We start from the raw sequence: 12,977 nt of genomic DNA, 5'->3' as shown, positions 1-12,977 counted from the left end.
GTGATCATACAGGAAGAGATTCGCAGTTTATTAGAATGTTATAGTGACATTGTGGGTGGTAGGAATATGATTAAATGTGGGGCCTAATTGTCACCCTGCCACAGTATTGATTGCTTCTGCTACAATTGTTGCTACTAATGTACTTGTTACAAGTACGGTATACATGAAAGCTAGAGTTCCATAAGAATATAATAAATGTAGATTATAAAGCAGGACTTAAAACTGAGTTTGAGTGAGATGGGAGAAGTGTGTGGCATAACTAGGGATTAGTAATGTAGTTGATAGGTAAAGGTGTTTAGTTTCTTACCTTGCCTGACATTGGGATTCCCAGGAATACACAGGTCATATATCAGGGCAGCATCCATGGTGGAGAGGATACTTTCATTGAGGGGAGAGAAGGAGACAGAATTAGGATACACCTTAAGGGAGGATCATGACGACATGAATCCTGGAGAGCTTCTTCATTATGTTCCACTTCTTGTCCTGACGCTTTTTAAAAGTCCCTGTTGATAATTATCTTCATCCCAATGCATTGACAGAGTCTGTCACTTCCTGCTACATGGCCACTTTCCCTGCTCCACTAAGGTTGCATGGAGGCAGTCCTTGTAGTTTCCTGTAATTAGCAAAAACAAAGTTAACTACAAGATCTGTTTCATCCTCTCTTAGTTTCCTTTTGTTTTAGAGTGGAGTTTGTTGCACCCTGAATGCTATAGCAGGTTTCAAAGTCAGTGTCAGCAAGCAAATTAACACAATTCAAGGGAAGACAGAAGACCTTAAGTGGGGGCTATATGTATGCAATAAAAAAATGTTGACTTTTGCCTAAGGGCACCAGACCGCATTGGGTGCACACTGAACGTGGATGAGCAACAAAGTGATACCCAGAAATCCTTCAAATTATCCTTCACAAGCTAACAGCAACAGAATGCAGCACTTTCAATGAGGATGTGATGCAAATGTAAGTATTTTATTACATTTTCTGATCCATAGTGAATGGAACGTGTTTCATCCACATTCTGTTGCGGACGGCTCGTGACAGATATTTTGAGGGCTATATTTGAGTTTTCCACAGTAGAGGCCGAAATATGGTTGTTAAGTTACTAATAGAGACTTTACAGTTATAAATTCAGCCATAAGAGTCTCCACCCCTTCATTTACAGAGGTGGAGACTTGTAAATCCCATCACTAGGAGGCTATTTCCACAGAAAGTGGTAAAAACATCCAGGCGGAAATCTCTCCTTAGAGTTAGGCAGAAATCTACCTGTATGGAGACCTTCACACATAAATTTGCCTTTGTAAATGGAGCCCATGGTGTCATTAGTCTATACCATTAGTAATAATAAACAGGTTAGTTATGTATTCCATAGAAAATGACATCATAAGCAGAATAACAAGTAATAGTCATGCAAACTTGTTTATGTCATCTTTAGAATATCAGAGAGACTGAAAGGTGTGCATCTGAAATTCATACACACAGTCCAACAGGTTAATCATATTCATCAGTGTTACATGTGCAATTAAAAAATATACTTATTTTCCGTACAAAAGGTGTTCCAAGAATACAAAATAAAGCAATGTAGTGCAGGTGTAAGGTGCTCAAGTGTCAATAAATAAGTGTGCAATAGAAATGTTTGTCCACAAAGCATACATAAAATCTCCTGAGATAATAGAAATAATCTATATCTGTATCCTAGTTTCACAGTATTTTATCAACAGTTCAAACCAAGCAAGATTATCAACATCTCAACCACATAAGATAATTCAAACAGGATCTACATGCACACTAGAAAACAGGAAGGAGGAGTAGGTTATAAAGAGGAATGGGTATAGGGTAGGGAATGTGTCCAGTCATGGCCTGGAGCATCTCCCCTTCCAGGATCGGAAGAGAAATCAATCACCCCATAAATTTGGAGGAAGAGTACAAGAAGGGTTTTTTGAACCACAATAAATGTTTTCCCCATCAGGAAAAATGTGTATTTGCTGAGCTGGTTCCATTCCATCTAGTGCTTCAAAAACCTTTATATAGATTTCTGAGAGGTAGCCCAAGAGCAAAATATATCAAATGCTATTGCAAGTACTCTGGCTAGAATCCTGCAAAGTTGCCTGGCATACTCCTGTCATTGTTTATGAAATTACAAAGAAAATGTAAAATTATTTCTAAACCTATCTGTTTGATTTTTTAGTGAATTAGGCTCTTAAGTTATAGTATAATACACAGTTATGCCAGATGTGTAGATATGTTTTGCCCTTAGGAAATCAGGATAGAACCATGTCTGAACCAATGAGGTTCAAGGGAAAGATACCTCTTCCCTCTGGCATTACATAAACAAGAAATGGTTAAGTCAATGTTGCTAGGTTATTGGTTTAGGAATGAGAATTCCCTCATAACATTGACTGTTGTTTGTTTGAAGAAAGTATAGGACACATCTTCACAAAATAAAACTTTAATATATGATAGGTTTTTTTGTAGTGTAATCCAAAAAGGTACTGGACACTTTGAAGTTAATGTCTCAACTAAACTTAAAGCACACACATTTCTGAAAGAATAACACAGCTGCAAACTTCTAATTCATATCAACAGATAATTAAAAATATATATTTGAAGCCCCTCTCAGTTTTGAAAATAGGCTCATAAGTATCTGTTCACCTTACAAAACAATTTAAAAAATGATGAAATATGCTTACTCACAGTTTGTTCTCCTTTTGTTTTTGTCTGCAGTACATGGCCTGTTTCTACAAGTGATTGGTTTAGGCAGATAGCATGATTCCTTCAGCCATTCTGTAATCAAAGTGCAGCCCTACTTTACATATTCAATTTTGTTCTTTAATTGAAATTTGTAGAACTAATCATGGAATGAAACTCTAAAGTTCCTTTCTCTCAAGTCTGTTTCGAGTGTTTCCAAACGTGGCCCTCTATGATATCAGTGCAATTTACAAGAGAAAAGGTGTATAAAACACATATATTGAATTGCGGTATAAGGGCCGATAAATTATTTCTGGTAATTCCTACAAAACAGTTTTGCATGTTTTACAATTACAGGTATACGTGCCTAATACTCATTGGAAAATAACAACAGTTTTTCTTTTAATCCTTTGTTTTCAAATAATACATATGAATGCTGATTACTCCCATCACCGCAATTTCAAATGAAATCATTAGGGGCCCGATGTACAAAACACTGGTTGCAAAATTTCAGATTTTGGTCACAAAAAACTTAATGCATACCATTCAAGTTCAGTATTAAACAGGACCCTTCCAAGTACCACTTTAGTTTTGGGTCACAAACCCAAATTGTGACTCAGTAAAGTTTTACTGAATCACAGCTTGCTGTTTGTACATACAAAAAGGCATTTTTGTGGTAGCAAATAGCCTGATTCTGCAAATCTGGCTGTTGCGATTCAAAAAGCCTCCATATATCTGACCCTAAATTTGCAGTGCTTAATTTGCACATCAGCTAACATCTCTACAAGTTTCCATCTTGACTCATGTGTATGGTATATTTTCTAAGGGCAGCCGTATTCCTTTATTTCAGCTTCTTGTAAGTACACAGAGTTACTATTTAGTATTGTGCTGACATTAAGATTACCCAAAAGTTTTAAAACATTTTATTCTTTTTTCAGGACATTTTTTTAATGTGAAGCAGTAACAGGCAACGCACGCAAAGAAGAACGTTCATGAGAAACCCTTCCACAAACTAACACTGCCAAAATGTTTTTACTTTAACAGACTGAATCAAACATATTTGGTGTTTTTGCCTATTGGGTTAAACATTTAATTTTTGTAGATCCTACTCTATATGGCAAAACATTCAACATATGAAGAGGCATAATCATTTCTGAGGTACTCAAATGCATCAATCGCAGCATATGTTGCTTCATGCTTATGCATATTTTCAAACATTCCAGTGCCACAGTCATCATTATACTAATACAGTGGTATTGTTTGAAGAATTCTTGTTTTTCATAGATTTTATACTCATATGTTTTAATTTTCTGTATATGGATTGAATTGATGTTTGACTAATTTGCGAACTTGTGCTTAAACAATGAAATAATCATGATTGGGAGGGTCAGCTTCTGTTGATTCTGAATTCAACAAGTAATTCCAACCATTCAGGAGAGCAAATATTAGTTTCCCTTGGCATAACTAAAAATGCATTTCTTGCATGGGTGCATTCTGGAATAATTCCCTTCACATGTCCATGCACCTAAGTATTACTAAATATTGGATACATCACAAGAGGTCTGATTGGTTGGAAATCTGAACGTCTCTAATTTTCTCTGAAGTCTAGATAGAATAGATTGCTATGTCTTGAGGGTTGGTTACAGAGACAGATGTTCACCTTTCTCTGATTTTGAAACATACCGAACCCCACAAACAATTGAAAATGATGTGCCAAAAAAAGAATGGAGACGTTAATTAGGTACCAACGTTTGTCTTTGGGGTGTTAACTAGTATTTTTATTGATGTTTTAGAAACCAGGTGAACTTGTTTTTTACCGCTGCTCCTTGTACTTTCCTACAAAATACTCACATTCTGTGCTAACATAATGCCTTCAGTGCATAAGCAATCACAACGTTTCATCAATTCCTTGTGCAGTTACCAATTATTCTTTTAAAGGTACCTGAAAAAATACATGAAGACTGGCTACTGTGTAGCAGAAAAAGTTTCCATGAACTGAATATTTTAAGACACAGGTTGCAATAGAACCCACTCCTACCTAGTTTCTTAAAGACAGTAAGTGTATAGGATCCAAATTGTATTCACAAGTAATTCCCTTCAATCAAGATATGTGTAAGACTGATCCACCTTTATGAGAAATTAGTGTACATTGTAAGTTTATGTTTTGATACCAACAACCATTTTCCCCTCAGAACAATTTCTATTTACAATAACTTGGATCTCTACTTATAAACTGCAGGTCTACATAGGAGATGTCTTGTTTGTGAAACTGAATGGAAAGTTTAGTGAAGGATTCTTTTGTGTCAGTAAAACTTACATGTTTTCAGATCTTGGATGTGTCCATGCCTTGCGTTGCCCTCACATTTTAAATGGCTGCGTCTATGCTTTTGAGCCCTTGCCAATATTATACGCTTACCAAACGTCCTTAAATTGTCATTTAAACATGCAGACTCAATAAGGCGCTCCAGTGTCTTGCATTGTTGAATTTAATAAATTTTCTATTCCCCGAGTATGACATAAAGATGTTGCATCTATACATACAGATCATTGTATTTGTTTACCTTGCAAATGTGTGGTCTAAAGAATAAATGTATGGGCCAAATGACAGAACAATGTTGCAGGTTTTCTGTTTATTCTCATTTGTATTTGAACAATTGTTTGATGAATTCAAATGCTTCAAAATGGTTCAGCGTATTTTAAATCTTATTTATATATTTTTGATCAGCAATTTGGTATGGGTGGTCAAACATTTCAAATGCAAATGTTTCCATTTATGATATTCAGTCCTCAAAAATGTGATCTATAGAAAGTACCAACTCCTAATGCTAGTTGGTGATATGGAGTGCCAAAAACAAAATACATACGAAGGACTTGCAGAAGGTGAATTGCGATGGAACAGAGTGGCCTTGTGCTGAAACCTTATGCAGAACATCAACTACAGACATCCAACAGGATTTCAATGTTTACTAGGACCCGAATAGCCATTTTGCTGCTCTTACTTTAACCCCTGTAGTCTGTAGACTAGTGGGCTGGTCAGGGCAGGACTTTGCATGAACAGTGACCTTGGCAAAAACAAAATCAACACCCCTTCTAATTCTCCTGCTTCATTTCACGTCATCAACCCACCTTTACACTTCTGCCTTACCTAAGCACTGTATTTATTCATGACATAATTTAATTGTGCTGCTTATGTGATGTGCTTTTTACCAGATGGGAGAAAAATCTGTGCTACTTTCAGTTACTCTGTATCTTGTACTTGTTAAGTTTGCATAGTGCCAGCACACCTTCCTGAGGGTAACTCTGTAGTTTATAAAAATAATCCATTCAGTGATATTCATGGCTGCTATTTTAGATTAAAATGAATGAGTACAATATTCATTGCTGCTCTTCTGGTTGTAATCACCACCTATTAGTAAGTAAGTAGTACTACTGTATTGTAATAATGTATGTAATCCCAAATACAGTTTATGCAATTGGCCCTCACAATTTAGAAAAACTCTACTACTTTGGGATAGCCACAAAATCTAAGTATAAAGTTACTCAATAGTGTAGACTCACTGTAGACTTACATGCCTCTACCCCCTAAAACAGAGGGTGGAACCAAATTTGTGAGTGTATGATTCTACTGCCAAAAAGGAGCAGTAGTATGTCCAGCACCACACATGGCTAACCACTGGTACTGCAAAACCCTCCCGTAGAAATCAATGGAGGTAGGAACTTCGAATTAAACCCCATAGAAAATCAAGTTAAATGAAATAATTTAAATGATTTAAAAATGTAAATACATTTAACTTAATGTTCAAAAATCTAAAACGGAAACATATTTACTATTTAACTTAAAAACAGTTTAATAACCTTTCCTAATGTAAAAATTAATGTAATGTCACTTTTTATTAAAATACAATCCAATTACTTTTGATTCTATATGTTTAATAATTATTAATGCATATTAAAAATATTTTCTTTCCTTCAGGTGTACTATTTGTGAATAGCATTGGGCTTACTCTTTTGTGCGTGGGCATATGTTCCTCCTCCTTATCCTCTCCCTGACTCCCTCCTTATGCTTCCTTTAACCCCCTCCAATTGTTTGAAAAGATCTCTATATTACCATTTTCAGTATAATCTCAATCACATTTCTTCTTGACTACGCTTCATACATCCCTGAGGTAAACAATCAGCAGCATTCTGTAACATTTTTCTCTGTGGCATTATCTCAAGTAAATATCTCTTTAAAAAAACTGTGCCTCATCTAGCATTTCATGGTCTAGTCTCTCCCTCCTTCAAATATTGTATGTATGATGGCACAGGGTATTGCTTGCACACATCAAAGGCCTTGGCTGGCTGTTCCTTATCACCTTTCATATTTCAGATTTGACAGGTATTCCTTTCAGGCGTCTACCATGCTATGACCTTCCTCATCACTCTCATCGCTTGTGGTGTCTGGCTCTCCTCCAGCCCCTGATTCTGATGGGGCTTCCCAGCTGCCCAGTACTTCTAGCCACAATTCGCCCATTGGTTGGCACCTGATGCCTCTCATGTCCTCCTAGCGCATGATACGTCCTTCTGCCTCAGCCCAAGCAGAGATGTATTTTTCCCATGCCTCTACTAAAATCCCGGTAGTGGACTTCCAGGCCATTGCTATCATATGTTTAGCCAAGGCAAGAGCTAGCTCTATAAACGTCTTATCCACCCTATGCTTCATGGGTCTTGGGAAGTTCCCCAGCAAGCACACTTCAATGGTCTGTGGAGCTTCCCTCACAATCTTGTCCTCAAGCTGCTGCAGAGCTAAGGTTCAGAAATTTTTTAACAAGGGGGAAATCCCACACCATGTGTTTGAAATCTGCATCCAGCGTGTGGCACTTCGGGCAAAGTCTGACTTTCCCTACATAGATCACCTGAAGCCTATGTGGGATGAAGGACGTCATGTGGAGGTAGCTAAACTGTATATACTTTAAACTAGTGTTCAAGGATATTTGTTGATGGTACACACGTATTTTGTCCCAGTCCTCATCCGGTATTTCATGACCCAGTGTCCCCTCCACCCCCTCCAATTTAATAGTATTTCCAGCAGCTCCAACTTGTCCCGCCTACATTACTACTAATTAGGAAACTTGTATGTCTGAAAATCTCCCCATACAAAAGTTAGGAGAGGTGGATGTGGAGATTGACAATTTGGGAATTGCATTTCATAGTAAGTATTACTACTTTAGTACTAGTTTAGTTACTACAAAATGCAGTTTGTGAATGAGATTCAGTGCTGATAAGTGAGTCTACATTTAACTATAATCCTTGCATTTCTAAAGCAATTATTAGCATAGTATCACATAAGGGCCCAATTAATTACCTGTTGTGCAACTAAATATGTAAATGCAGATATTGATGAAGATGTTGATTACAAATTAATGATAACTTACTTTTGTCATTTATAAGTAACACTCAACAACTGGGCATTAGGGATGACTCATGTGGTCAAAAACACTTTTATGTGCTGATTTTAAAACTGTGATTTTGAGCAACTCTGATGTTGCAAACTGTCATGTACAATTCACAGGCTCTGAAGGGCACCTTGAATGCATACTCTTCACAAAACTACACAGAAATGCCCCAAAGACATTTTTATTTTACTTTTTATTGTTAATACACCATGCATATTTTCCATCTATTAATGTAAAACTCTGCTTAGAAATGACTGAAATATACCTTTTATAAAAAAACAAAAGGTTTGTACTGTTGTTTAAACTGATTTAACAAAATAAACTATTTACATTTCATATAATTTAAAGGTCTAATAGTTTCATAATAATGCAACTTTTTCCGGGCAATGTTATGTAGCCAGACTGAACTCAAGAAAGTGCCTCACTCATGTGTGTAGTTACACCAGTCTTTGCACTTCAGATCCAAAAATAATGCCGTCTTAGACCATTCTCACAGATAAAGATGATGCTGCTGTGATATACCACCCCCATCATCACCACCTCTTTACATTTTTATGATTCCATGCAGCATATGAAAATGAGAGCAGCTCTTAGTGTTGGGCCTAAAGTAGCTAGATAAACAACACCTAGTCTGTGTTGGCTTCAGCAAGAGGAGACTAGTGTCTGTTTTCAAAGAATAGCAGGGCAACTTCATACAACTGTTACTGCCCGAGTACTGTCCTGATGATAGTAGCTTCACCTTTACCTTTATGAAGTGAGTTTAATATTTCTAAAACAAAGTCTCACAAATAAATAAAGAGAGCACACCCTGGATCACAAAAAACAAAAGCACATAGTAGAAATAATGATTTTATTTCATTACAATGAGTAACTATCATTCTTGAATTTGTCTTTATAAATCTCTTAAAGCTTCCCTTATAATTTTGCACTGTCTATATTTTCACATATTCAAAATGGCATCTGTGATCAGCACAAAGCATGTCAATGTAATTGTGTTTCTAGACATGTACAGATAAAGTGAAAACTAGCACTTACACCCAATGACACCTAGAATGAGACTCTGTAGATAATTTGAACAGATACCTGACATCATGCTTAGTTCTGCAGTTGAGGGACTCTCCTATGTATGCCTTACCTGTGTTCACACTTCAGTGAGTCCATAGTAAGATGTTATAACAGTTGGAGCAGGAGTATTTTCACATTTGTTTTTTTTATGCCACTTAAGGCCATGCAACCAATAATATTTATAAAATTAGAAATACATGACTTACACCTTTAAGTATGCATAATTACATTACTTATTTGGTACTACTTACTTCATTTTAATCCTCTAGACATTAGAAAATGTTCCCAATTTATAACATAGAGGAATACCAATACATTTATGCTGTCATTATGACTTCAGCGGTCTTTTCACAAGACTGCCGAAGCCGCGGGCGCCAGAAGACTGCCAATGCTTGCAGTCTTCCGACCACCATATTACGAGTACTGAAGGATTTCTGCCACAATTTGGGCAGAAATCCTTCAGTATTCATGCTGGTGGTAGGAGGTTTAGGTCCGATTCCACCACCGGCCCGCCCTGTCAAAAGGACTCTGCCAGCCATATTACGACCTGATATATCGCCTGACGGTGCCCTGATGGTGGGGTGCTGCCTGTGGTGGAAGCTCCTGTTCCCATTCCCTGCCAGACGACCTCCTAACCAGACATGGTAAGTCATTTGTCTGACAGGGGAGAGGGATGGAAGGTGTTTTGTGTGCGTGTGTGAGTGGGTGTTGTCTGCATGTGTGAATGTAAGAGTGTGTCAAGAACCCTCAAACTTGCCATGTAATAACAGCGAAACATATAGGAAAAGCTATAGGAGTACTGGTAATGAAGTATTCACAGTGAAAACAGCGATGTCCTTCTCGGAAGACAGTTAATCAAGTCGTGCTACACACGTTGCAAAGAAAATGCAGAAGAAAGAAATCCAAGATGGCTGACGAGAAGTTCAAACGTTAAGTTGTCGTTCTAGTGTTGCACTCAGTTTCGTTGCTATGATACACGTGCGCCGCTACAGAGCTTCGCACTTCAGCTGTGACCTGACAAGAACCCAGATGTTTTGAGAGAGCGCTTGTTGTGAGGTAAACATTTTTTGAGGCAAACTTGGCTTGCATGCATTTCACAGACTATTCGAGTTAACTACAGATAATATTTAATTTTCATGCATTATACTACCATACTTGACTTTTATCTATATAAATATATATAGCAACTATTCAAAATTATTTAAGAACGTGCAGTCAAACAAACTCAAATTATATATCAGCACAAAGGTTGAGAAGTAAGCTAATTTTCACTTAAAAAAAAGAACGGAGAACAACTTCTAAGAAAATCATTTACTATTAATTCCTATTAATTCAACATCCAACAGTAATAGAGAAAGAGAGAGGCAACATCCTCAGGGAACTCAGGGTAAGAGAGTGCGATACAATTGTTATTGAAATCAATCATTAGTAATTGTAAATGGATGATGTAGTTACAATAATGTGTCCCTAGTCATTGTAATTGTAATTTTGCAGGTGCTGTTATCCAAGTAAAATAAGAAGTGAATGGCAGACTGAGTATTTGAAGAAACACCACCTCTCAGGCAATCTCTCTAAATTCCATTCCCCTTTCCCCCTCCAGGGTGCCGAAAACAGAGATTCTGGGTTGGGACTGAGAATTTATCTTCTGGTCCTGAGGAAATCGAATCAAGATACTTTGACAGAATGTATGTGTGTGTGAATGGGTGTTAGAATGCATGTGTGTATGGGTTTTTGAAAGTGTGTTTGTATGTATGTGTATAAGGGTGTTTGAATGCATGTGTGAATGCATGTATGATTGTTGCAGTGAGTGCGTGTTGGAATGTTTGTGTGAATGCATGTATGGATACATATGAGTGAATGCGTATATGGATGTGTGTGAGTGAATGTGTGTATGGATGCATGTGAGTGAATATATGTTTATGGATGCATGAGTGAATGCATGTATGGATGCGTGTGCGTGAATGTCGATGTAAGTGTTGGTGAATGAGCGTATGCGGGGTGTATGTGGGGTGTGCTTGTGTGTGCGTGTATGCAGGGAAGTAGGGGGTGCTGTTCTGGATGGGAGGGTTGGAGCAGAGGCCAACCCGGCACACTCATAATGCTGCAGTCTTCACCACTGGCCCGTTGGCGGTGAGACCGCCACCATGGTCCCGGCAGCCTTCGGTCCACCAGGGTCATAATGAAGGCCTTCGTTGTATAAGACACCATATCCCAAATATGGTCTAACTGAAAATGCCTTTTATGATGATCTTTCATTGATGAGCAAAGTAAAATTATGTGGGACAATGACATTACAGAGTATCCACACAGTGGACACATATTCTTCTGATTAGAAAATGTGGCTAAATATACTGATCTGCTTACATTTCATAATATATGTATTAAAAGGGATCTCCTCACTTGATGTTTTTAACATTTTTCACCAAGGAGTACTAAGCCAACATTTCTTTATCTCTTCACTTAAAAAACATCAGTTAATTCATTACATTAAAATCCAAATTGCACTAAAGGGAGTCAGTTACTTGCACGATAAACTGTATGAAATGAAAACTTTCATGTGTGGTTTTAACAGTTCAGTGCATAAAAAATTAAAAATTGATTCCAACTGAACTCACTTCTACCATCAATGCATGCCCTGCAGTACCTTATAGTAATCCATCCAATTTTCTCTAGATAAACATTTAAGTTCTATTCCACTATTACATATCTTTCATTTCAATACCTCACGACCATACAGTAGTAAACTAGCGACTTTAGAATCATATATTTCATTCAAGACTCCATTGATTTATATGCCATCCATTGTTGCATTACTTATTACTTATGAGCATGTTTCTTAAAAGTCAAATTTCTGGTAAATAATACTCCTAATTAGGTATGTTGGGATACCCTTTCTAATCTGCATAAATTCAATTTTCAACTAAAAACATCTTTATGTCTGTTTTTTAGATACCATTTTAGATTTTTTTGTTTTAATAGTTTTACTTTCAGAGCTATGGTCAGCAAACTTATGTAGTGCCCTCTGAAGGCCAATAGTAGTTAAATTAAATAACACAGTATCATTCTCATAGAGGAGCACCTAGTGCCAACAAAATGGATCTTGTCCAAATATAAGAAATGTTTCATGAAGTAAATGTGATGTTAGCTTAATAATGTTGCACCGATTACTCAGTTGTGGTGTGGAGATACTATGGGGCAGATTTAATAAAAGTGGCGCTGCACCTAGTGTCTTTTGATGCATCCCTTAGCGCCCCCTACTGCCACCATGTGTGCGCTGTATTTAAAATACAGTGGACGATGGCGCATGGTAGGGGGCAATACCGTCAATATTTTTGGCACTATTGATGTACCATTCAGGGTTAGCACCAAAATGTTGGTACTAACCCTGAACAGTACATAAGGGCCCATTATAAATAATAGTGTGCCCCCTTCTCTGAGCAGCAAAAAATGGTGCTCCCCCTTGCATAAATTATGACTGGCGCAGGTATAATGTGGCATAAGGGGTTACAAAGTGGAGCAATGCATGCATTGTGCCACTTTGTAAACATGGTGCTCGGATTTTGCCATCGTTGGGTCACATTACCATTAAAAAAATGACGTTCCAAAAACATAGAAGATCGGTATTGTCAAAGTTCCATCAAATTGGAATCAATAATGAAGCTATTCAATCATTGCTTTCAAGAAGGTTTCATTTATTGGTAGTAATGAATCTTAGATGTCTTAGTATTCCATGTAGAAATCTTGAACATATGATGAAAAACAGCCAACACGTGTTTCACCCCCTTTTTTGGTTAATT

General features: G+C 37.2%; 1 protein-coding gene across 2 annotated transcripts in view; it reads left to right on the top strand.

Annotated features, from left to right (window-relative positions):
• Positions 1-5,293, top strand: part of USH1C (USH1 protein network component harmonin) — a 605,394-nt gene extending 600,101 nt beyond the window's left edge. For both annotated transcript variants that reach the window (XM_069223746.1, XM_069223747.1), the window contains one exon: positions 3,619-5,293. In XM_069223746.1, the coding sequence (XP_069079847.1) occupies positions 3,619-3,631 (13 nt within the window). In that variant the 3' untranslated portion in view covers positions 3,632-5,293. The remainder of the gene's footprint in view (positions 1-3,618) is intronic.
• The last annotated feature ends 7,684 nt before the right edge of the window (positions 5,294-12,977 follow it).

The sequence above is a fragment of the Pleurodeles waltl genome, chromosome 3_1 (assembly GCF_031143425.1).
Source record: "Pleurodeles waltl isolate 20211129_DDA chromosome 3_1, aPleWal1.hap1.20221129, whole genome shotgun sequence".
Lineage (NCBI taxonomy): Eukaryota > Metazoa > Chordata > Amphibia > Caudata > Salamandridae > Pleurodeles > Pleurodeles waltl.
The sequence above is the reverse complement of the archived record's forward strand: the minus strand, read 5'-3'. Positions and strand labels throughout refer to the sequence as shown.